At 34.4% G+C, this 24996-nt stretch overlaps 4 protein-coding genes across 5 annotated transcripts; 1 reads left to right on the top strand and 3 right to left on the bottom strand.

The window, feature by feature from the left end:
• Window positions 1–169: 169 nt before the first annotated feature.
• LOC115707695 (O-fucosyltransferase 2) lies at window positions 170–4761 on the top strand. Its single transcript, XM_030635723.2, has 10 exons — window positions 170–878; window positions 1367–1456; window positions 1616–1715; window positions 1899–1960; window positions 2117–2205; window positions 2434–2554; window positions 2662–2805; window positions 2926–3263; window positions 3847–4087; window positions 4218–4761. Exons 1-10 carry the CDS (start codon window positions 420–422, stop codon window positions 4524–4526), a joined length of 1953 nt encoding a protein of 650 aa, XP_030491583.1. The 5' UTR covers window positions 170–419; the 3' UTR covers window positions 4527–4761.
• Window positions 4762–4785: 24 nt separating this feature from the next.
• On the bottom strand, window positions 4786–8863 carry LOC115704614 (subtilisin-like protease SBT2.4). Its single transcript, XM_061108403.1, has 10 exons — window positions 8217–8863; window positions 7864–8008; window positions 7383–7783; window positions 7200–7295; window positions 6814–6883; window positions 6425–6707; window positions 6004–6344; window positions 5658–5925; window positions 5294–5569; window positions 4786–5195 (listed from the first exon to the last, which is right to left on the bottom strand). Exons 1-10 carry the CDS (start codon window positions 8426–8428, stop codon window positions 4786–4788), a joined length of 2502 nt encoding a protein of 833 aa, XP_060964386.1. The 5' UTR covers window positions 8429–8863.
• Window positions 8864–8990: 127 nt separating this feature from the next.
• LOC115703682 (chromatin remodeling protein EBS) lies at window positions 8991–12055 on the bottom strand. Of its 2 annotated transcripts, XM_030630921.2 has the most exons (6): window positions 11908–12055; window positions 11641–11748; window positions 11220–11562; window positions 10994–11062; window positions 10199–10337; window positions 8991–9352 (listed from the first exon to the last, which is right to left on the bottom strand). In XM_030630921.2, the coding sequence occupies exons 2-6, from the start codon at window positions 11711–11713 to the stop codon at window positions 9326–9328; spliced, it is 651 nt and encodes a 216-aa protein (XP_030486781.1). In that variant the 5' UTR covers window positions 11714–11748; window positions 11908–12055; the 3' UTR covers window positions 8991–9325. The 2 variants fall into 2 exon arrangements, with proteins under 2 accessions (XP_030486781.1, XP_060964387.1); XM_061108404.1 differs by lacking the exon at window positions 11908–12055 and having other exon boundaries at window positions 11651–11748.
• A 7269-nt stretch (window positions 12056–19324) lies between these two features.
• On the bottom strand, window positions 19325–24523 carry LOC115707692 (homeobox protein SBH1). Its single transcript, XM_030635721.2, has 5 exons — window positions 23959–24523; window positions 22824–23511; window positions 22423–22669; window positions 19788–20038; window positions 19325–19692 (listed from the first exon to the last, which is right to left on the bottom strand). Exons 2-5 carry the CDS (start codon window positions 23283–23285, stop codon window positions 19483–19485), a joined length of 1170 nt encoding a protein of 389 aa, XP_030491581.2. The 5' UTR covers window positions 23286–23511; window positions 23959–24523; the 3' UTR covers window positions 19325–19482.
• Window positions 24524–24996: the final 473 nt, after the last annotated feature.

The following is a 24996-nucleotide window of genomic DNA, read 5'->3' as shown; positions in this document are numbered from 1 at the left end:
ATCTATGTTAAATTTTTTTTATTAAAATTAGACAAAAATTCTTAAATTCAATCATCTCAAATAAAAAATATTTTTAACGACCTTAAATCTAGCTATTTTTTTTTTTTTTTAAATTCATTAACGGTCGTTTTTTAAAGGCTAATTTTTTTTTAAAAAAGAAAAAGTTATTAATTTATGTTTTTTTGACCAGCAAAGGTAAAAAAAGACAAAGAGGACAGCATCTATTAAAACGACGAGTCGTTTAACGGAAATCCCGCGAAACTTCGACGATCCAAAGTTCATTCCTTTGATTTTCGTAGTAAGCTTTGCAATTAGCAAAAGCAAGAAGACCCACGTCGAGCTTTTCCTCGCTTTTTTCTTTTCCAAGACTCAGAATATCTTATTCCCTCCTACTGCTTTTCTAAGATCTCATCCCAACCATGGCTTTTACAGGAGGTGATTCAACACTCCCTCACCAAGATAGAGAAGAAGAACTGTCTGAACCCAATACCTCCTTGTCCAGTTTCATCAATTCTCGCTTGAACTCCTCCACACCCAGGAGCCGCCAATCCTCCCCGGCTAATTCTCCCCGACCCGGCCCCAGTCGTTTCTCCTTCGCTGATAGATCCTGCGATTCTAAGTATGACTCCTCGTTTCATGGGTTTAACATTTTTGGTTGTCTCTTGGATCAGAAGAAGCAGAAGCCTCGGCAGCAGAGAGCCAGGAGGAAGGTAGGGAAGGTGTGGTATGGGATGAAGCGAGTCAAAGGAATCGTAATCTTGATTTTCTTATTGGGTTTATTTTTGTTGGTGGATTGGATCATGCTTTCGCGGCTACAAAACCATGGAATCCATCCCAAAGCTCGCTCTTCTACGAATTCGGCTTCTGTCTCTGCACGGGTACGTATTATGTACTTGTTATTATTGTGTTCCACTTGGTCTTTTGAATTTGTGTAAATGGGAATCTGCTGATTCGTGTATATAACGATAATAACAATAATTTTTTTTTATTTGAATTAAACAATTCAAAATAAGTTATAGGTTCAAGGGACTATTTATTCATGTGTTGTGAATGAATTAAGTGACACAAAGTAAGGTTGTACTTATAAATGAACTGTGTGCAAACTGCACCATTACCAACGTGATTGGATAAGTTGGTAAAAGGAGCAAACTTTTTGTTTTTGGGGGTCATGCAGAAATTATGTTAGTTACTCTATATAGAGCCAAAAATATTAAATATATATATATATACATTTAAGCAAGCCAGGTACATGAGGTTTGTGATATGTTAAAATTTTTTACCCTCAGGTAATTTGGTTGACAAAAACGTGGTTGTTGAGATTCTCCTTTTGTTTTGTTTTGTTTTGTTTTTCTTTTGGCTTCTGCAGAAAGGGTGGAAGAAGTTTGGTAAAGGAAAAAGTGCACATAAAGGGATCTATGGAAGGATGTTGGCTCTAGCAGCTCATGCCTTGGCAGAGGTATTTGATTTTATGTCAACTGTTTGAATGGCATTTTAAGTCAGTTTAGTTGAGATGAGATCAAGTTATCATCTGAAATTTTAGATGGAGTCTGCCAGGTTGAATGATGATAACTATTTATGGTTCTTTACCGCTCTGACTGTATTTTATATAACACAGGGACAGAATAAACCTGAGCCAAAAGATTTGTGGCTGGAACCATTTATTCCTGCTTCTTCTTGGAAGCCTTGCGCCGACCAACGTAATTGGGAGCCTAATGGTCTTATTCCATCTCTCATATAAATGTGTTTGTGCTTTGCTTGAATATGTGATTTGAGAGTCTGTAGCTTCTTAAAGGCCAGTTATTTTTCCTTTTTAAAAAAAGGGGCAAGTTATTTTCTTTTTAATTTAGTACAAATGACTTAAGCTGGTTCTTACCTGCACTTTTGCAATTCCTTAACAGAAGGAAAGAATGGATACATTTTGGTCACTGCAAATGGAGGAATGAACCAGCAGAGAGTAGCTGTGAGTAATTATTAAATTTATCTTCATTAATTTGTGGTTTATTTCCTTTTTTTGGTAACATCCGAATTTGAAATAGTACTTTCCCAGACTTGGAAAGCCTCTTGGTTGCTTCATTTTTTCTACCTACGAAATTTGAACACTTCTGTTTTATAACAGGTATGCAATGCTGTCGTTCTTGCCAGATTACTCAATGCAACTCTGGTTGTTCCTAAATTTTTGTATAGTAGCGTTTGGAAAGATGTAAGGTGATTCATTTCTTTCCTTTCCCTTTCTATCATCTATTTTTGTAGGTTTTTTCATTTATAAGTCTGCATTTATAATATTTTTATGAAATGGAGAAGCTGTAAGGGCTACCTGATTGATATATGCTGCTGATTGTTCGCATTCAATGAGTTTACTTGGAGCACAGTTAACAGTCCTACTTCATGCTTCCTAGTTTTTGCATCATCTAATCTCATATTACTATCTCACAGTCAATTCAGAGATATCTATCAAGAGGAGCATTTTATTAATTACTTGTCACAAGATATTCGGATAGTGAAAGAACTACCCAAGGAGCTGGGATCACTAGATTTGAAATCCATTGGTAGCATTGTACGTTCATCTCCTCAATTTGGAATCTCTTTCCCCTTCCCCCTCCTTTTTTTTTTTTTGCTTCTGCTATGTTTTTGAATTACATTGATGATGGAATGTTGTATCAGATTACAGATGAAGACATCAGAAAAGAGGCAAAGCCAAGTTTTTACTTGAAGAATGTTCTCCCTATTCTACTTAAAAATGGAGTTGTACATTTTCTTGGATTTGGAAATCGGTTGGCATTTGATCCAATACCATTTCAACTGCAGGTAAAAAACAGGCTCCACCTCGCGGCCCTATATATATATTATGATAAATTGCATCCTTCGCTTAATTAGTTGTTTCTTCTACTGCTTGTTCTCTCTTCCTAATTGGGGAATTTCATCTAGAGACTTCGATGCAGATGTAATTTCCATGCTTTGCAATTTGCTCCCAAGATTCAAGAAACTGGGGCTTTAATTCTTCAAAGGCTGCGTCATCATGAAAGTCATCCTGGAGGACCATTGGATCATTATCTTGTTGGTTCATATGCTGAAGCATTTAAGAGACAGAATCAAAGTCATCCAAAGAAAGCTTCCAGATATCTAGCTTTACACTTGAGATTTGAAATTGACATGGTAGCTCATTCTTTATGTGAATTTGGTGGAGGTGAGGAAGAGAGAAAAGAGCTGGAAGCTTATCGTGAAATCCATTTCCCTGCCCTGACACTTCTTAAGAAGACCACAAAGTATGCTTTATGCCTTTCCTCTGTTGCCGTTACTGCTATTATATCCTTACAATTATGTCTCCCATAATATAAATCAAGTTCCCAATTGGTTTTATGCTTCGATGTCTGGTGTTTTTTTTATGCCACTGTCCAGTTGTGCTAACTGGCTTTCTTCCGCATACCATTACAATATCATGCGACATGCTTTCCTGTTTTGAAATTTCCGAATGTGTTAGTTTGATATTATAAACTTATATAAAGATTTTAACATGAAAATTCAAGCTTATTTAAGGAGTTGATGTTTTCAATTTTGTATGGCTTAGCTTATTTTATTAATTTGTCTTTCTTGGTAGCTGTTGGCTTTCTGATGATTTGTAAATTTCCAGATATCTTAGATAAGTTCTTGGTAGCAGTTAGCTCACCTCTTTTCGATAAAAGCAACCAAATTGACAATGAACTAGTTTGTTTTGTAATTGATTTTTTTTTTCCCTAAAGTTTTTACTACAGGTTACCGATCTCTGTTATTTCTGCGTAGCAGTTGAGTTAGTGATTGCTTTTTGGTTAAGTCTCCCTGTTTTCATAATCTTTTACATTTTTACTCCAGATTACCTTCTCCCCAAGAACTCAGGTCAGAAGGTCTGTGTCCATTAACGCCTGAAGAATCAATACTTATGCTTGCTGCTCTTGGTTTTAATCGAAAGACACGTATATTTGTGGCGGGCTCACAAATATATGGTGGGAGGTCAAGGTTGATTGCTTTGACAAATTTATACCCCAAGTTGGTCACTAAAGAGAATTTGCTTTCACCGACTGAACTTGAACCGTTTGCTAACTTCTCATCTCAGGTAACACAATATGCTGTTGCAAACTCTTTTCAGTGTTATAGAATGCTCAGAAACTTTATTTTCTTTCTTGCCAGCAAAAACAGTACTCAACTATGGTCCTTACATGTGTTAATTTGTTTTTCTTGTAAAGTTAGCAGCACTGGACTACATAGGCTGTGCTGCAGCAGATGCATTTGCTATGACAGATTCAGGTAGTCAGTTATCTTCTTTGGTATCCGGTTTTCGAATATACTATGGTGGAGGGAAAATGGCAACAATAAGGCCAAACAAACGCAGACTCGCAAGCATATTTACAAAGAACTCTACTATTGAGTGGCGTATATTTGAGCAGAGAGTTAGGAAGGCTGTAAGACAAACTAAACATGTCCAAACTAGGCCTAAAGGAAGGAGTGTTTACAGGTATCCAAGGTGTAAAGAGTGTATGTGCAGGACAGAATAATATGTTTTTGCTTTAATACTAATTGTAAACTGTTAGATTAAGTATATCCATTCTTAATTCGTTTTTTTTAATCATTTATTGTCGATTCATTATAATTTTTATGATTCATTAACTTGGTTTGGATACCATGGAACTCCATACCAGAAGGTTACTGTTTGATAAACGCTATATTTCTTTGTATCAATTTTCCTCACTGTTACTTTTAATAATGAAATATATATTTTCTTTTATGTTACCGGATACATGGTCTTCATTATTTCTATACTTTAATAGGATAAACTGATATTGGTATCCTTATAATATGATTTAAACTCCCAGTCAGAACAATTTCACCAAAGCTGAAGTCATCCATTGCTTTGGTCACATTAAATTCAACATCTAACTCTTGGCTTCCTTCGGAAGCTATAGTAAACCAAGGTGGATGCACGCTTACTGCAGTCCCATTAGGAGGCAACACAGCGCAGAGGTAAGTCTCTGGCTTTCTTTGTACATTCTTGACAGTTCGATGAACTGATCGAGATCCATTCAATGCTGAAATTGTTATTGAAGGCAGGTTCAGATTGTCTGGGTGAGTGAGCGAGCCATTGCAGCTTTCTCCAGTGGCATTTTTTATTGTGGCTGGATCCATTCCGGGCAATGAGCACAAGAAAGCAATGTAATCTTCATACCCTGCTTCATCAAAGAAAGTTACTATGATATCCTGCTATGCTTTTGCAGTGATCATAATGTAGATTTCCCTTGTTATAAAGATTGAATTAAAGTGTTACCTGAAGAAAATACCAGGCCAGGATCTAAGGCTCGCTTAGGCGAGACTAGGCCAGAACCAAACTCGAAAGCAGTGGAGGGATACAAACTGCCAATACCGTATCCTTCAGCCATTATAATCCTTCCATTGTTTTCATCGTACTTAGTGGCCGTTGTGGCAATGGCGGATGCAATCATGGATGGTGTCCATGAAGGATTAAGCTGCTTTATAAGTGCTGCTACTCCAGCAACATGCGGGGTCGCCATGCTTGTACCAGATAATAGTGCAAAGCTGAATCCTAGATTAAAGCAAGAAATCTTGTTTGTGAGAAAGTATGAGGCAATATCGCCAAAATAAAAATGAACTAGTTTCTGTTCACTGCTCACCCGCTAGTGTTGGTTCCAAGACACTCATGGGGCTCCACGCTGCCCAAATTTGGTGGCCAGGGGCTACAATATCAGGCTTTAAAACATCGGCTAAGTTTCTATTTGCATCAATAATATCAGGTCCTCTTGAAGAGAATCTGCTAACAGTGGGTTCCTGGTCTTTGAAGTAAGCAACTCTTCCTTCCCCTATTAAGGCTTTTGCCCCAAATCTCCTTACAATATTTTTCTCGTCCCTATGTGTCCTTTCTTCATAGTAGTGCAATATAACCTACATTATTGCCATCATTAATATCTTGTTTAAATATGTAAGATTCCTCAAATAATGTACATGCACCTTCTTACATACCTGAACATCAGCTACATATGGGATCAAAATGCCAGAAACGTCAAAGGGTATAGGCTCAGCAACGAAATCACCGTATGTTGGATTCGCTACGAGAAGAAAACCTGAAAATCCTAAAGCTTTTGCCGTGTTGGTGACGGCAGTAACAGTAGAGGTCCCATTGAAGAACCCCTCTGAGAATGTACATATCACAATACTACCTTTCACTATATTTGGATCAAAAGCTTCAGGATATTGACACTCATCAATATAAGGCACCGTTTTGGGAAATGACCCATCTGTCTTCACAGCATCCTTTGCCAATACCAGCTTGTGTAAGAAAAACCCATCACCAAAAGATGGTCCTAAATGAAACCAAAAGGCAAACGGATTACAAAAACAATACCCATAATCACGAACTAACAAAAATTGGCATTTAATCTACCTGACAACCCAACCCCTCCAATTTTTTGGCCATTGCCAAGAAGAAGAGAACCAGGGTAGGTTCTATCTGTGCTGGCTGCGGCTACTCCTACGGCCCAGGGGCTGAATGAGACTACAGTGGAAGGGCCTGGGCCTTTGTTACCTGCTGCTTGGACCACAAAAACCCCAGCTCTTCGGGCATAAAGTATGGCAATATCAAATATGTTTAGAAACGTGATTGTATCTTCTGGCGCTTCATCTGGTCCAACCGATAGTGTTAGGATGTCCACTCCATCTACTACGGCCTGCATTCAAAAAAATATAAAACATCACATCTCAATTCTCAATTCTATGAGAACAATCATACAATAAAGTGGTGATGACTAATGATAACAAGTGTTGATAGCTCACTTGATCAATGGCTGAAACCACGTCCGTTAAAGTTGCTACGGTTGGATACACAGCTTTGTATACAGATATTCTGTTAAAAATATGTAATACATATTATCCAATTATTATTATGACATAAGAATATATGGGATCCCAACCCAATAGCGATTTGCCCAGCATTTTTGTTTTTAATCTCCTTTACGTGATTACGAGTTAACATGTGTGTAAGTAAGAGTACAACTGAACCCCACAGCCCAACCACATGGCAACCAACCAGCTGCAGCCATGTGGCTTTATTGAATATGAAAATATATATTATCACGTCAAATCACAGAAGGACCATTTTGTATTATGATTGTTACACTACAAAAGAAAGTTAAAAAGGATTATATAATGAAATATTGTACCGAGCACGAGGTGCCATCCCACTGGCTCGTCCATAAAAGAAGCCATTTACAACCACTGGAACTCCAGCATTTCCACCCGCCGTCGATGCCACATGACTACAAAACAATAGTTAATAATAACCATTATATTTAATATAAATAGTTAATATCAAAAACATTTTTCAATAACTCTAATTATAATACCTGCCGTGTCCAAGTGCATCGAAAGGTGAAAGAAAATCAATAGAAGTGTTAAGAGTGGCAGCCGCTTGAGCCCCAGCTGAGAAGAATCTAGCAGAGACTATTTTACCATTGCATGAAGTGGGAGGGAACCGAGGACCAGACTCACAAGCACCAGAAAAATGAGAAGAAATATTTGAGATAAAAGGGTTAAGAGGATCAAAAGCAAAGCTTGGGTGTGTTGGGTCAATGCCCGTGTCTACAAAACCAATCACAATTCCATCACCAGCGTTTCTTTCTCCTCCTTCCTCTGTCCAAACTCTTTGAGGTAGTCCTAGAAATTCAGGGGTGTATGTTGTCATCATTTTCGCTCCTCTATCTTTCTCTACTATTTTCACTCCTTTAGCATATTTCAGTTTTGAAGCCTGCAAATGCAATATATAATTATATATTATTTATAAACTAACCAAAAATAGGTAAATTGACCAATATTAATATTGGGGACCTGAGAAGGGGTGGTATGAATAGCAAAGCCATTAAGTACGTGCTTGAAGCTGTAAAGCTTGCTGTAGCTTCCACTCTCTAAAGTTTCCATTAAAAGTTGGTCGTGGGATTCAACCAATCTCTTTGCATGGGCCTTCGAAACCTCACTGAACATATATGCATAGCAAGCTGTTGTAAGATTATGTAAGCCAAAAGAGCTAGACACTGTTTATAATATGAAAGCTTGAGCTGGATTATTGTTATGCTATTGAGTTATCCATGTATTATATTCTTGGGATTAGGATCTAATTATTAAGGGAGAAAAGAAACAAAAAAGAGTGTAAGTGAACGTTTGATCAGCATTTTTTTTTTCACCTGTTTGGGTTATGTTTATGAGTATGAGAACGTTGATCATGGAATGCAACGGGGTCTCCTTCCATCATAACCATGAACAAAGCTCGCTCTTCTGCTATACATGCAGTAATTATCACCAAAATGAAAAGCACTTTTAGAATTGAAGAACATGAACTGATCATTTCAATCATCTTTAGGTGAAGTAATAGTGTCTCTATCTTGGTTTCTTTCATGTTTAAATACACGTAAGATATATCTAGTGAACAGTGGAAAACGGCAGGTTATTAACCACACTAATATCGTTTAGTTTTCAAAATAATCAGCTTTTTTTGGCCTTAACGTTACGATCGAGTATGCGTAAACATTGTATTCCTAGTTCATACAGGTCCAAAGAGTGGTATTTTGTGCATTTGCACAACGCTGTACTTGCCATTTGTGAATAATCGTGATTGATAGCTTTATTAGTATCTTATTAAAGGGCCAAAAATAAAAACGATAATTCTCCCCAGTCAAGGATTATTAACATTCGACTTTAACCTTTTGAGTTGTAAATGGTAACTGGCAGAGAAATTTGCTGTAGTCCATGGTCAAACATATTTAGTTGACCATTGATTTCTTCCGTTTGCTGAACAAGTTTACGTATTAAGAGTGAATAGTGAATTGGAGACGAAAATTATTAGATTAAGTCATTAAGACATAAACGATTTACACGCAAACACCCATATGAAATGCAGAAATGCTGAGTGTTTCCATGGCTATATCTCGTGCCTTACTCAGAAGAAAATAATAAAAATTGGGCAGTAGAAAGAAAGGTTAAATTTAAATTAGTATTTCAATAATAAGCTGACCCACAATGAATCCTACTCGAAACCATGAGGTTAAACGTGACCACAAAGATCACATGTTAAACCCACTCTTCTACTGTTAAAGGTACAGAACGATCTCCTAACTCTAAAAGGAATTCTTTATAAACTAAACTGATCATTTCCAACCCTGTAGTCAAATTAACCACATTTTGCCATAAAATCCGGGAGCTGTACAACACTCATAATGACAATCAAAAGGGGGATGAAGCTTAAGAATGATTTGTTTGTTTGACCATACTCAAACCACGCTATCTTCAAAGGCAGTCATCTCTTTCGTCTCTTGGGCTCCACCTGCAAAAGAGATTTTACCTTTTAATCACTAACCATCTGCAAAGGCATATAATAATGATATAAACAACAAATTATTTAACATATCCCATGTTCTGTTTACCAACTATATTTTATATCTGAATTCTGTTCACAATCACCTATTTCGCCCATCATATCACAAAAGTGTATCTTTTTGAGACACCTAAATATATTAGGTGCAGCAGTCATTCATCATCAATATCATTATTATCATGGCTTTAAGCTCTAGTTATGGCAGTTTATCAAGGTTGATCCCAAAACAGTCGTACAAACTGCCAAACAAGCATTCTTTTATACCAATATCAATAGTAAGGAAAACAAACAGTACCCTAAAAAATCAGAAAGTAATCACTTGTTTGCGCATGTTCAATGTCGGGATTTTTTTTTTAAAAAGTACACCACAACTGTTAGTAAGGATCTGAACGTTTTTCTTATCAGAAATATTCACCTTAAGAAATATAGCTAAGAAACCATTTCTCAATCTACCTAGCAGAGTACAGAATTCACTTTGTAATCCCTCACTTTAAATACGCATCAAGAATTTTAGCTCGGACTGCATTTCAGAAGCATAATTTCATTTTTCATGTCTTGACCGATTGGGTATATTAGATTCCCTCATTTTTGGATAATTCACAAGTTATCAGCATAAAATCTGAAGCTACCATTCTCTGCATTGTCCTATTTACAGATATGATGCACTTACAGAACAAACTGTAAGAAATATCACACTTTATCTGGCAAACAAAATCAGCCTAATTTTAAGTGCATTGAATATGATGGGTACTTGCAACTAAAATGTATTCTAAATTAAATAGTTAATATTCACACCTTGGCATCAACTCCTGGTGATGCTGTGAATGCATTCTGCGACTTCTTAACATCATCATCGGATGAGCATTCGGAACACACAAACTGCTCCAAGTTTTTTGCCTCTTCAATAGTCATGTCCACACAAGCAGGATGGTACCTAAAATACAATGATAGGTGAACTTTTGGTTCATGCCACAGAATTTAAAGGAGAAACTGACTTCAATATTAAGGAATTCTATTCTCCTTTTCACTTAATCCAGTATTCATTATAAGAACAACCAAAGAAAAATCTATATCTATAATTAAAAATAAATTAAAGTAGTGGGCAGAAATTTAAAATATACATGAAAAAAATCATTTTTGGAACTTGTAAAATTCAGAAACTATAACCCACAGCACTGAAAAACAGGGAGCAATACATTTAACTATCTCAGAGCAATACAATTAACTATCTCAAAAGTACTATGCAAGTACCCAGTGGATAATGTGTGTATACTGAAAAAAAAAAACAGCAGATAATTTAGTTTAATCTATGTGATCTTTCAAGTGGACTACAGGAACTTATAAAAAATAATAAAATCCTTTGGAATTTGGAAGCCAGAGTTGGAAGCATAGATGAAAGAAAAGTCCTACTACACCCCTTGAATCCCCCATCTTTCTTAGTCTTTTGTTTTTCTCTGTTGGATCCCTCAGTTGGCATTCATTTATACTCAATGATATCTTTAATGCCGAAAATAAATTACAATCTATTCCTTGTCCAATGCTAATTTATTAAACAATTTCCAATTCAAAGAAAATAAACACTGAACTTACCAGTCCTTGCACCCTTCACATTGCACCATGAGGTCGTCAGGGTTGTATGGCATCTCACATTTGCAGTAACTTCAATACCCAAATTCAAATTCAAAATAATACAAAGAGTTAGAAACCCATCAGCATCATCACCCAAAACAAAAAACAATTAAAAGAAATCTGTCTAAATCTCGGAAAGAAAAGTAAACAAAAGGCAATTAAAAAAAAAAAACAAATCAATTCTCACACAGCAACTCGATCGGGTGTGAACCCCCCAGTAGCAGCTTTGTACTCAAATCGACAGTAATAATCCTCAGGAGTTACATTTTCGAGCTTTGTGTAGTTTTTAAAAGAGTGAACAGTACATTTCCCTTCAATAGTGTGGCCACTCTGAACATCATAGTGATCAGATAAGAATAGCTCCTTAGCTCCATGAAACTGCCTCCGTCCCCCGATTGACTCCTCCGGTCTATAGTACCACCTCACCCGAACTTTCACGTTGTTCCGGTTATCCGTCTCGATCTTCTCAACGCACGCCACGTACGGGGGTTTACCGGTATCAGATGGGCGCATCAACACACAATCACCAGCTGCCGAGACAGAAAAATAATAAATAAAAACTTTTATCCTCATAGACAGAGAAGGAGAGAGAGAGAAGAGTACTGAACCTCTGACGACCTTGTTGGTTCCTTTGATGGTATAGGAGTCCAGGTCCTTTTTGCCTGGTCTAGTTTTGGCCATGGGAGTTGTCTTTCAAAACTCAAAAGAAGAAATATCTGAAGAATAAATCAAAAATGTAGGAACCTAATAAATATAATATATAATAGTAACAGCTTCGTATATATAAATTTATATACATATATTTATTGATTTCTAAAAGAAGAAGATAGACAGAATGCATGGGTGATATAGATAAAGTTTTCAAATCAAAATACCTAAATTTGGGAGAAGAGAAACCCTAGAACTTGGTGAAGAAAGGAAGAAGACGAGACAGCGGAAGCGACTCAGACGCTTGTCCTCAGTTGCTGCACTGACTCTCTCTCACGTACCTATATATCTTATATATTTATTATTATTGGCCTATTTTTTATAAATTATATCTCACTAAAATATTTAATAATATTAGTATAAAACATTTTCATTTATTATTTATGAATTATTATATACAATTAATTAATTAATAATCTTTGATTAATATTTAATAAACACCATTTTAAGCCTAATCTTGCTCTATTATTTATACTAAAAAATGGGAGATAGATTAAACTTTTTTCACAAATTTTTTGTCTTTTACCATTTAGTCTGTACACACTTTCTATTAAAAACTTACTGTACTGACACCACTTTTATTTTACTCTTTCCTCATTTTCACTTTTCCTTTTCTCACTCGCGCATTTGTTTAAAAAAAAAAAAAATATTCCACCTATCTATCTCCAAAACAAGTAAATAAATCACAATAAGTCAATAAAAGACAAAACAAAAAATGTGAATAAACTACTAATCATTTATCAAACGCCACATTTAGATTCGGTATATAATTGGATTTAATTCAATCCAATTTTTTTTTAATTTGATACAATATAATTAGTTTTAAAAAAATCAATTAGACGTGTTATAATAAAAAATTTTGCTTAGAAATACGAGTATAGTTTCGTAAATAATTGACACGTAAACTTAATTCTTCATGAAAAAAAGTGACGTGTCAATAAATAGCTTTAGCAGAGCTAATCTCGCTTGATGTGATTTTGTTAGAAAATGCGATCGAGATAGGATCTAGTCGCATACTATGTCCCACATAGTTAAAAGAATAAGGGGGACTGAGACATGATCGTGCATATACCGATTATGACATGTTCTCAGCCACTCATGTTATTAAGCTCTCAAAACAGAAGTTTTAAGAATCATCTTCTCTGAAAAATTTTAACGAGTGAATCAAATAACTCAATGAGCACAAACACGAGTTCATGTATACTCAGGCTGATCTATTAATGATTATCGTTGTGATATAAATAAGTTTTTTATGGTAAACGACACGTTAATGAAAGATGTTTATTACATATCGATCTAGTCATGCATAATCGAATTATACACAACACATTTATTACATATCTATCTACATATGTGATCCGAATCAAAATCACACACACTAGAAGTATAGTGTATAAAAAACCATACTTAACAGTTCCATATTAAAGATTCCTATTAGTTTTGTTGACTGCAAATTTAGCCAACCGACTTCAAATTTGACTAGGATCGTAGCTTATGGCTGCCACGTGTGGGATGATAATAAATGTAAAGAGTGTTAGTACTATTTTTAAGTTATTTTTAGTGTATTTTTAAAGAGAAATTTGACATTTAATGCTAAACTATTACATATGGTTTTAAAATATTCCCCTCCATTATACATTTTTTAACTATACTTTTAATTCTTTTTTAACCCCAAAATACCCTTCTAGCAAAACCAAAAACCCTCTCTCTCTCTCTCTCTCTCTCTCTCTCTCTCTCTCTCTCTCTCTCTCTCTCTCTCTCTCTCTCTCTCTCTCTCTCTCTCTCTCTCTCTCTCTCTCTCTCTCTCTCTCTCTCGTTTTCCCTCAGCCACCACCACTCACCACTCACCACCCACCAAAACCAGTCGGCCCACCACCCACCACGACCTCAGTTGTGCCTCAACCACGTCGAACCACAACCACACTCGGCCGGACCTCTAAAAGCTTCATTTTCCTCACAAAAACTTTCATTTTCTTCACCCCAAAAGCAATGGGTAAGTGTTTTTTTATACAAAATATTGTTGGTTTTTATTGTATTGCATAGATCTACACAATATTTACTGTATTATGTCGTTTTTGTGACCTAAAATGAAAGTAGAGTTCGTTGCTCCACTATCTATATACCAGGCATTATCTTGATGTGTGTTAGCAAAGGAAGCGGAGTAGTAAGCCTGTTGTCCTTGACCTGGAGGTTGCTGTCCCAATGAAACGTTTGGATTAGGCTGTTGTCCTTGGCATGGTGTAGGTGCTTGAAAATTGATATCAAAGCGATGATAGCATTTGGACACGACATGGCCAACTCTATTGCAGAGTTGACATACTGGACGGTTTCCTCTTCCTCCTCCTCTGCCACGGCCACGACCTCGTGGTGAGTAACCCCTTCCTTGAGAGTTAAACCCAGGAGGACCATTGCTGAAGTTGACAGGCCTTCGAGAGTTAGCAGCGAGGTTGGCACTGAGAGTGTTGAGATCACCTGGAGTAGGAGTATTTAGTTGTAACGCCCTAATCTATAGGGACGTCACGTGTGTGATTTTATAAACTAATTTATAATACTAGTAGAATAATTAATTATTAAAAACCGTGATAATATTAAAAACTTGACTAAAACAAAACACTAAAAATGGACATTATGACGGCATAAAAACGTGTTCCGGGGATCCCTGTTATAAAAAGTTTTGCTAAAGAAATATATACGACAACAATTTAAACATAAAATCAAAATACACAATAGATACAACCAGCCCAAAACAACTCACGGCAATTCGGCCACGCGGTAGTGAGGTCAATATGTACATTCTTTGGAGAAAGTTTGTCACCTCATGGTTGATCTAGCTTTTCTTTGCCTTTACCTGCACCACATAGCACCCGTGAGTCACAAGGACTCAGCAAGAAAAGTAATAATAACAATCATATAGTTTGTTATTCGAATATTTTCATTTATACACAATAAGAATCAAACCATCACACTTTGTTCATAAGATGAAATCTAAATCACTACTGGCATCTGCCACGAATAAACATTAGTATACAGATATCTGGTAATACAAAACCATTATACCAATAATGGAATTCATATTCATTTAATCATATAAATAATATATATGTTACCTCATAAAGCAACCATCTTCATGACATCATGTTGCCTAATCAGGAAAGTCGATGCTTTAATCTGATGATCTTGTATTGTATCGCCTAATCAGGCAAGCCCGTGCCATAGCCTGGCACCCATATGTCGTATAACTGCATCACCTAATCAGGTGAGCCTATGCCCAAAAACCTACACCCATATATCATATAATTGCATCACCTAATCGGGTGAGCCGTGCCTGATACGGCACCAATATACCGCATCGTCTAATTAGACGAGCTCGTACCTACGCCCGGTACTTATCACGTCACTGACGCCCGTACTTATGTCCAGTACGTCGCCAGGAAAATCGCATCACCTAATCAGGTGAGCCCACATATCACATGCATAATATTATCACATTATCAATACTCAACCAATCAATCTTTTCAATATAAAACAATATTAACTATATCTCAATATTAATCAATTCATAACAATACTAATTGTATTACATACAACGTACTATAAAGTACAATATACTTTTCAATATATAACAATATTAACTATATCTCAATATTAATCAATTCATAACAATACTAATTGTATTACATACAACGTACTATGCAGTACAATATACTTTTCTTACCTTTAATCTAGGTTCATATATTTCGGCCAACCCAAGTGGAGAACTATCCCCGATGATCTCGGCCCTATGTCACAACAACGATAAACCAATAAGTGTTTATCCCAAAACACTGCTTATATTCACATAAGACAATCGAGGGTTTTCTACCAAACCTCGCGGTATAAATACAATAAAATAAAACTTATATTTTGGCTCTAAAACATACACCATATTGTAGAGCTTGTCGCAAGCTTCGAAACGGTATATAGAATGTCCAAAACGGACACCTGAGTCAAAAGTTATGACAAAAATACGATTTCTGATCTCTTAGGAATTTCTATAAACTGTGAAATACGAAAATTTCAATTTTCGCACTCACCGAAACACTACCAAAACTTATCCAAATTACTCCAAACTTCACAGGGTGCATGTATGCCATAAATACTACCATGCTTACATAACAGAAATAAAAATCGACCCCTTAAATGAAAAACGCCATTAACGTTCGGACTAAGCTTTAAAAAGTTCCAAACTCGATTTCTAACTCAAAAATCACTTCTAATTCAACAAGAAAATATCGGAACTAGTCCCATGACTACCCGAGAACAATTCTATAAGGTCAGAACCTTCATAACTATTCTAATTCACAAAACCCCTATACGAAACCAATTGTTTTTAACCTTAAAACGAAATTAAACCATACCTTAAGCTTTCCCTCTTCAAGGATTTGCTATCCTGCTACTACCAGAGCTTAGATCGCTAAGTTTCAGATTGAAAATTGAAGAAAATGAATATAAGGGAAAAAAAGTTTTATCAAAAGAGGGAGAACGAGGGTTCGTTCGTTCTTTTGTTAAACTGCTTACTGATATAACTTAATATATATAACTTATATAATATGTATATATATATGTAAACTTTCATCATCAGCGTGAAAGTTAAAAAAATTTATTAATAATAATAATTATAATAATAATATATAATAATAATATAATATTAATAAAAACTTTATTATTAATAGTTATCTTATTATTACTTAGTCACTAAGAAATCTCTATTTTTTAGGATATTTGGCCAACTTTGAGTACCCCAAAATACCCCGATATTTCTAAAATCAACTTATCTCAATAATCTCATTAATATTTCTAACTAAAACTATTGTGACATTTTTGGCCTCTGATCGGGTCTCTAGGGTCGCCAAACTTAAAAATATTTTTATTCCACGTATAACTCATATTATATCCACGTATTTCAAATAAATCTCCGTAATTAACAAATTACGCTTATATATCCACTTATTGAGTCTCCAGGGTCGTCGAACTTGAAAAATATTTTTATTCCACATATAACTCATATTACATTCACACATGCTATATAAATCTCCGTAATTAGCAAATTACAATTATTTACTCACTTATAGTAAAATTTAAATTTTATGCTGAAATAAATTAGTAGGATCATAATCCCACTTATTACCTGATTAACTCATAATATAAATATAAACCCTAATTATTCACCATTAGACTTATTGGGATATTACATTAGTTGTTCCAATCGCATCTCTTGGCTTTGCAAGAGAAATTGCACTTCCTGTAAGGCTATAGGGTCAGCACGAGAAGTTAAAGTAATAACAACAGGGTCATAATCATGCCCTAAACCTCTAAGAATGTAAAGAATCAGTTCTTCATCCGATATAAGTTGTCCTGCAGCAGAGAGATTTTCTGCAAGGTTTGTCATCTTCATCATGTAGTCATGTATAGATAGGTTTCCTTTCTTCAGAGATTGGAGCTGAAATCAAATTTGTAGAGTTCTGGCCTTTGACTGAGTGGTGAATAGCAGTTCCAAGGAATGCCAAACTTCGAAGGATGAGGTGCATCTGACCACATGACCAAACATGGTCTCAGAAATCGAGTTGAGCAACCAACTCATGATAGATTGATCTGTTCTGCGCCATATAGCGTAACCAACATTGAGCTGTCGAGTTTCTCCTGGTGTGGTGCCTCCGATGGTGTTGTCGACGAACTGAGGAGGGCACACCTTTGTTCCGAGAACAAAACCTTCGAGATCATGGGCGCGCAGGGCAGGTAAAACTTGGGATTTCCAAAAAGCATAGTTGCCTCTGTCAAGTTTCAGAGTAAGAGGCACAAGATTTTGAAAAATGGAGACTGGGTTAGGAACACCAGCAAGTTGTATTGATGGAACCGGAGCAGGAGGAGTTGCAGAGCCTTCTGTGGTGGCACTGGAATCGGCTGGAGCAGCCATGGATCAAACTTGCTCTGATACCAAGTTAAAAGGGAAAGAAAAGGCAATAGACTGAGAAATTTTGCTCTGCACTTTACTGTTTTATTGCTCTGTATTCGGTTACAATAGAATGAGGTGATTACACATATTTATAATGCACAAGGGAATAATCTAGAAAGAGAATATTCAGAGGAATATATTTTGTACAAAAGATTTCTATCTTTTAGGATATCAATAACGGTATTGTACCATGACAAGGACAATCATTAGCTGTCATCATCATTGCAATCATTGTGGTCCTCAAATTCTGTTATGACAGCACCATTATTTTCAACAATCCTTAACTCTAATGGTAACATCCTTTAAAGATGCTAATATACATTATCTAAAAATATAATATTTTATTTTATCTCTCTTTCACATTATTTTTGACACTCTTACTTCTAAAAACGCTCAAATGTATAAAACTCTTTGAAAATGTTATAATTATGATCTAACACGTTATAATTTAACATATATATCCTAATTTTTAGCTACAATAACTTTTTAGCTTCAATTTTTTTTAAAAAATAAGGAATAACATCAATGCTACAACATAACATTCATGCAAATTTCTAAAATACCATCATTTTCTTTTCAATAATATAAGTATTTTACCACGTAATATGTCCACGTCACAAAACATCATGTAAAGATTTTCCATAGCATTAGGGATGCTCTTACCACATGGATCATGTCAACAATATTTTAATAGGTCACAATATGACCAAATGTCACCTCACCTAATTTCAGAATGCAATATAAAAGAAATTAATATATTAGATGCATGCACCTAAATTAGTGTCGGCGATGGTGATATTTAAAAATCCATAATTTATTGATCCTCAGTTAAATTTCTCATACATCTAGCTAAAACTAGGCTGCTCAGGTAATCACAAAATTGATCAATAATTTTTGAATAAATCATACAATTAAATAATCACGAAGTTGATTATTATCAAACCCTAACCAAGTTAGAAAAAGAAAATCTAAATGGTGAAGTTACGTTATAGAAAATGTTAAAAATTAATATTTTACACCATCAATTAGATAACATATCTAACACGTTTATAATAGAGAACACACCAAACACAATTCAAACTAATAACAGACTCTAATATTTCAAACCCTAAAGGATGAAACAGTTCTATTTCTTCATATCAATAAAACGCAGATCGAATAGAACAAGTTCCCAGTAACTAAGAATATATATTAATAACCCTGGCCTTATAAAGAATCAATAATTTCCAACCTACCAGACAGTTGTATCCGTATCCTCTTTAGGATAAAATATTCTCTTTCGATCAATAACTTTCAGAAAGATATAAATTATACAGAAAATCACAAAAAAACAGTCCATCTCCAAAAAAATATATATATAAAAATAAAAAGAAACCTATACCAGTCAATTATAGAACTACACATTAAAGTGTCAGCACTAAGATTATATTACCATGCTAAAAATGTCATGAAACAAATAACAACAATTAGCTTTTGACTTCCTCAACGTAAATGATACATGCAAGCTAACTTACAAAGCATACAATTCATTTATATATAATAATTAACTAATTATAATGACAAAAATAAAAAACCATTAACCAAAAGGTAGGTTTTATAAGCATGCATACAAAATGCATATAATACATATATAATATATATTGTTGGGGATTGATTAACTCATGATCAGTACAAAGATAACAAGAGTAGTTTTAGTTAAGTCAATGCATATAGCTATAGTACTAGTACTAATAATATTAATAATTATAATTTAGAGAAGAGAGGGAGAAATGTCCATAGGGAAATGGTTGTTGGCCAAAACATTGTCCATGTAAAAGTGATGAGGATGGGCTGCATCCATAACCACAAACTGCATATCTTCCGAAGGTTTCCAGTGCCTCTTCCTTTGGTTTATGAACCAATTGTTTATTTGCTTCTGATCAAGACCTGTTGACTCTGCCAGGGCAAGCTTCTGTGACTCCTGCACGTATATATAATATTTATTATGAGCCAAACAAATTAAAAGGAATATATATATATATGATAATATGTAATTTGAAGTACAATTATACATACGGATGGATAAGGCCATTTGTAATGCCTACTCCACCAATCAAGCAATTGTTGCCTGGCTTCTTTAGGCAACTTCCCTTTCTTCCTTTTCTTCATGAACTCTTGTTTCAGACTCCCTAAATATCCACTGTATTTGCGTAAAAGTTGACCTTTCAGCTCTCGATCTTCTGCTTGTGGATCTATGAAGTTGTTGTTCACATCAATATCTTCTTCTGAAGACCCATTATTCTGATCCACATTTCCATCTCGACAACCTAATAATATAAACAAAAAAACTGTTTTTATATAATATATAAAGATGTACAACTGATACTTGTAATAATTTTAGTGTCTAGAAATATAACAAAACATTCATGCAAATTTACATATATGCATATATGAACAAATAACATTTCATTTGCATAAGACATATATATGTACATATAGTTAGTTATTAAGTTGTTTCACATAATTTTGCCTTGTACTCATCATTAAGAGAATCTTACATAATAATTTCATGACAGCTGGCACATACACAAGTAATTAATTAACTAGAAAGCACCTTTTATAGCTGTCATCTTTATGTCAAGTAATACTTTATTAATTTGAAAATTGAGATTTACCACAGTTAAATCATTTACATGTTCTGCTTAAAGTCGCTGCGTTTAATTTTTTTTCTTTAATGTATGAAAAAATTAGAAAACGTTTATACTTTTGGTCACAGAAAATAAAAAACTATATATAATTATGTACTTACACAAGTCAAGTACGCTAACGAATCTATATATGCTAGCGATCACCACCTTGGGCATATACATATCAAAATTACAATAGTTTGAGATGAACATGAAATTATCTATGTTTTAAGGACTGCGGTAAATTTATACATCCACATATTTTGTTTACACTCATAATAACGAATATTATTTTGAGTACATTAACTAAATACGACATTTTTGAAACATAAATTTATGAAGATGGATACGTGGCAAAATGTGAACAAGGCAGTCAAAATTCAAAAGTGAAAATATTGATGTAACATAAATAAAGACAATGACAGATTCTAGGGTAAATGGAAAATTTGATCAACCCGGTCGAAGTAATAAAAAAAGGGCAATATCTAAAGTATAAAATAAGTCAATGGAATGATAGAGAAAACTAAAACACGAACACAAACTTATGTGTACAGAAGAAAATTGCAGAAAACTTAAAATTGGAATGAAGGATGGAATTAATGTACTTTTTAGTCATATATATATATATATTACATATGTATATGAATCTGAATTATATATAATCATGGTAAAAAACACATCACACAATCCACTTTTTAGTTATTATTGTGAAAGAAAAAAGGTTCAGTTAACAAATTTATTTGGTGTACAAGGCGTCTATCCTCTTCAATATGTTTCTCTTTAATAAAGAGAACAAGCAATTAATTTGCATATAGGATATATATTGTAATTAATAAACAACAAGATTAAAACAAAAAAATTTATAACACATGTTGAGAATCATGAGGTTCCATTTCAAAACTAATTGGCAATGAGTGTAGCCCATGTTTTTATATATGACTCAATTCTCTACCATTTATTCTGTGTGGACAATGTCCACAACAACATAAAGCAAAAGCAATTAATATAAAATAAAATAAATCTCATAAGGGTTCTATACTAATTGATCAACAAAATAGTTTCCAAGATTTGGAGTATTTATAGTTCAACATCTTTAATAATAAAGTAATACTAAAGATAGATTTTACACATGTTATTCAATTATAACCAGGACCGCATTTATTAAAATTAATTAGACAATTGTGATTGTGCATATGAAATGTGCATAATTTGGCTGTGTCAAAATGTATAGCACATAAGATTAGTTTCATGTTGATACTGAAAAAATAGATGAATACATTCAAATACATACATAAAATCCAAAAGAACAACAGTAGTGCAACCTATTTGGTGATTAAATTTTGAAACAAGTACAAGCTAGATTCTAAGTACGAAAGCCTTATAACAAGCATAGCAACTAACAACTTATTACAATCCAAATAATGGCAATTAAAGCCATAAAAACATAACTAGCTAGACAAATATTGTAAGTTTAACCTCTTGGTTTTTTCTCTTTTCACACTAAAAGTACCAAATTAGTTAAAGAACAATAATAGCGATTAATTTCAGTCAAATAAGCTCACGGAATTCTTCATATGGATCTATATCCCAGAGAGCTAAACGTAAAGCTACAACACAATTGCTTCGAAGTTCTACCCTTGTACCAAAATACAGATGCAAACAATAAAGCAAGAGACAAGAAAACAAGAACAAAACAAACCAAGCAAAACCAAAAGGAGAAACACTAGAAATAGAAAAAAAAAAATAAAGAAAAAGAACAAGCAGCAGTCAAGAACCAGCTTCGCGGAACAATCTTTTCAACATATATTTTTATATATATATATGTGGTTCTTGGGAAACAGACATGAAAAAATATTATATTTTATATGAAGCAAGCTGGTAATTAAACATATATTCTACATCAAAGTCATCAGTCAAAAAGTTAGAAACGATCTACCAAACACAAAATAATGCAAAAATAATTAACCAGCAAACCAAAGTTATTATTATTCATATATTTATATATAAATATAAAGGATCATCACCAGAATCCGTAGAGAGGGAGAGAGCTTTGAATTGACACTCGACCCTTTGAAGAAAAAGCATGGCTTCCTTAAAGGGTTTTGAAAGCTCTTGCTCATACTTGGTCAACATCTCACAGTAAGCCTCCATGAACTGATCCAAAGCTGGATCTTCACCTAGGCAGCCAGTACTACTGCTCATTTGGCCCATTGCAGCTGCTGATGAGCAAGCTTCTTCAAGTCTTCCAACCACCTCAACCGGTGCTCCAACCTAATTTATATATATATGTATACACACACAATCACAAAAACATATTAAAAGGGTTTTTTTTTTTGTTATTGTTTCTTTCTGCGCTTTAAACTAGTAGATCGATACTTGAAACAAGGAAAAAAGCATGCAAAGTTGCCTTTTTTTGTTTTCTCACCTTTTGACAATTGACATAAGCAGCCAAGAGACGTGGGTAGTGAGGATGAGCCATGATCTTAGCCTTGAAAGAAGAGATATTATTGATGGAGTCGTTGTTGTTGTTGTTGGTGGTGGTGGTGTTGGTGTTGTGATCGGCCATGAAATAACACCCAGGTGTAGGGATATTATTAGTATTGTTGTTGTTGTTGTTGTTGTTTTGGTGAGAATCTTCGACCATAAAAGAAGATGAGCCGCTACTATTACTATTACGGTTTCGATGATCTTGATTGTTTAGGGATGGTAGAGGAAGAAATATTGGGGTATTGTTTGTGTTTGCATTAGGATTATTATTAGGATGATTATGATGATGCTGACCATGATGGGAAGTCATTATAGGCATCATCATCATCATTGGACATATTCCATTACTGTTTTCTCCATAACCCATCATGCAAGAAGTGCCATTAGAACCACCTTCCATTATCTCTCTCTCTCTCTTATTTTATCCTTAAAAGTTGCTAAGTTTCACTACAACTCACTTTATTCACTCTTAAGAGAGACAAGTCCTTTTTGCTCTTAAAGAAGCAGAAGCAGAAGCAGAAGCAGGGTGTGAATAATGAGTATAGAGAGAGCTGATCCCTTTCTCTTCTTCCAGGGGGCTCTCCCGGATTTTAAGCTACACAAGTTCCACCTAGCAGGCTTTTCAGCTAACACAGAGAAATAATATTATTAATAATAATATGATGCATAGACAAACACATAAACATATCCCAAAACAGTGATACTCGGTCAGTTTAGGTTAGAATTATTAGGAATTTATCTTTCTTGGGTTCAACTGGTCTGCCAAAAGCCTGCTTCTACTACTGCTCTCTCTCTCTCATGCATACATTTTTTCTTTCCTTCGGAAAAAGCAAAAGAGAAAAGAAAAGAGAAAGGAGTGAAGTTTGTCTAGTTCTCTAATGATAAGCTAATACCAGAATATAATTTAAAAAACTCGGTTTCGAAACAGAGTAGGGTTCAAAGGAAAGAAAGGAAGAAAGATACAAGGAATATATATGAAGAAAGAGAGAGAAAGAGAGAGAGAGAGAGAGAGAGAGAGAGAGAGAGAGATTGTTTGTTGTGGTGTGTGTGTGAGTGTGCAAAGCTAATTTTACCTTCCCGATGAAAACTCTCTCCCTCTTTTCTTGCACTGCAACAGCTGAGGTACTGCCATTACTGGCAAAGAATAAGAAATAGAGTTAAGAGAGAGAGAGAGAGAGGAACGATCAAATCGAGGGAAGAGTCCAGGCGTCAACTGGTGGTGATGGAGTGTGTGTGTGAGAGAGAGAAAGAAAGGTATAGAGAAAGAAAGAAAGAAAGAATAGGCGAAAGGTTCTTCCTTAGGGGCACGGAACCACTTCTCTTAATTATTTTTTTTTTTTAATTTCTTTCTACAGACTGTATATATATAATGAAAATTATGATTAAAAATAATTTTGGGCAATCTGTCCACTCATTTTTATTTTAATATTATTATTTATTGGCACTTTTGTGTGTGTTGTTGTCTTCATTCTCTCCCCCATTTCCAACCCCAGTTAATTCTGCCCCCACTTTTTGTGCCTCTATCTATCTCTCTTTCAAAAATACCGGTAGTAGGGTTTTATCTTTTATAAATAATATTGTTATTATTATTTTTTGAAATGGGGTTTTATCTTTATTTTAATCACAATTATTTTATATTTTTTTTTTCTTGTTCACATTAATCTACATTTTGTTACTAAATTTTGAAAAGGACAAATAATTCTGAAGATTTCAATGAATAAAAGATTTTCAGAATTTTCTATGATCAAGCAAAATTTCAAGAGCTAAAATAAAGCCTTTGCCTTAATATTCAAGTGACAATCAGAATGATAATTGGACTTATCTCAAAACTAATTATAGTGTATTTTTTTATATATGATTTAATATTTTTATATTTAATTTATTTATAGATAACAATATTATTCAATATTCCCTCATGAGATTTCATCATAAAATTATTTTTTAATAAATGGAGTAGCCCATATTTTTATACATGTTCAGATCACATTTAATATAATAGATGGAATAATAAATCAGTTCTATCTTTTACATATATTTGATGTATATTTGTTCAATTAGTTCGTATTTATCTAATATTTTAGATAAATCTGAAACATAAAAGAGTATATCGA

Source organism: Cannabis sativa, chromosome 1 (genome assembly GCF_029168945.1).
Source record: "Cannabis sativa cultivar Pink pepper isolate KNU-18-1 chromosome 1, ASM2916894v1, whole genome shotgun sequence".
NCBI lineage: Eukaryota > Viridiplantae > Streptophyta > Magnoliopsida > Rosales > Cannabaceae > Cannabis > Cannabis sativa.
This window is presented reverse-complemented; position numbering and strand designations above follow the sequence as displayed.

What these genes read in the sequence shown, in the direction of transcription:
- LOC115707692 (XM_030635721.2), bottom strand. Translation starts at nt 23,285, where the DNA reads ATGGAAGGTGGTTCTAATGGCACTTCTTGCATGATGGGTTATGGAGAA. An exon ending in CTTATGTCAATTGTCAAAAG is followed by an intron (nt 22,670 to 22,823) that starts GTGAGAAAACAA and finishes TATATAAATTAG; the next exon opens with GTTGGAGCACCGGTTGAGGT. An exon ending in ACAAATGGCCTTATCCATCC is followed by an intron (nt 19,693 to 19,787) that starts GTATGTATAATT and finishes ATATACGTGCAG; the next exon opens with GAGTCACAGAAGCTTGCCCT.
- LOC115703682 (XM_030630921.2), bottom strand. Translation starts at nt 11,713, where the DNA reads ATGGCCAAAACTAGACCAGGCAAAAAGGACCTGGACTCCTATACCATC. An exon ending in AACCAACAAGGTCGTCAGAG is followed by an intron (nt 11,563 to 11,640) that starts GTTCAGTACTCT and finishes CTGTCTCGGCAG; the next exon opens with CTGGTGATTGTGTGTTGATG. An exon ending in TGTGAAGGGTGCAAGGACTG is followed by an intron (nt 10,338 to 10,993) that starts GTAAGTTCAGTG and finishes ATTGTATTTTAG; the next exon opens with GTACCATCCTGCTTGTGTGG.
- LOC115704614 (XM_061108403.1), bottom strand. Translation starts at nt 8,428, where the DNA reads ATGAAAGAAACCAAGATAGAGACACTATTACTTCACCTAAAGATGATT. An exon ending in GATGCACTTGGACACGGCAG is followed by an intron (nt 7,296 to 7,382) that starts GTATTATAATTA and finishes ATTGTTTTGTAG; the next exon opens with TCATGTGGCATCGACGGCGG. An exon ending in TGGTTTCAGCCATTGATCAA is followed by an intron (nt 6,708 to 6,813) that starts GTGAGCTATCAA and finishes TTTTGAATGCAG; the next exon opens with GCCGTAGTAGATGGAGTGGA.
- LOC115707695 (XM_030635723.2), top strand. Translation starts at nt 420, where the DNA reads ATGGCTTTTACAGGAGGTGATTCAACACTCCCTCACCAAGATAGAGAA. An exon ending in ACGTAATTGGGAGCCTAATG is followed by an intron (nt 1,716 to 1,898) that starts GTCTTATTCCAT and finishes ATTCCTTAACAG; the next exon opens with AAGGAAAGAATGGATACATT. An exon ending in TGAACCAGCAGAGAGTAGCT is followed by an intron (nt 1,961 to 2,116) that starts GTGAGTAATTAT and finishes GTTTTATAACAG; the next exon opens with GTATGCAATGCTGTCGTTCT.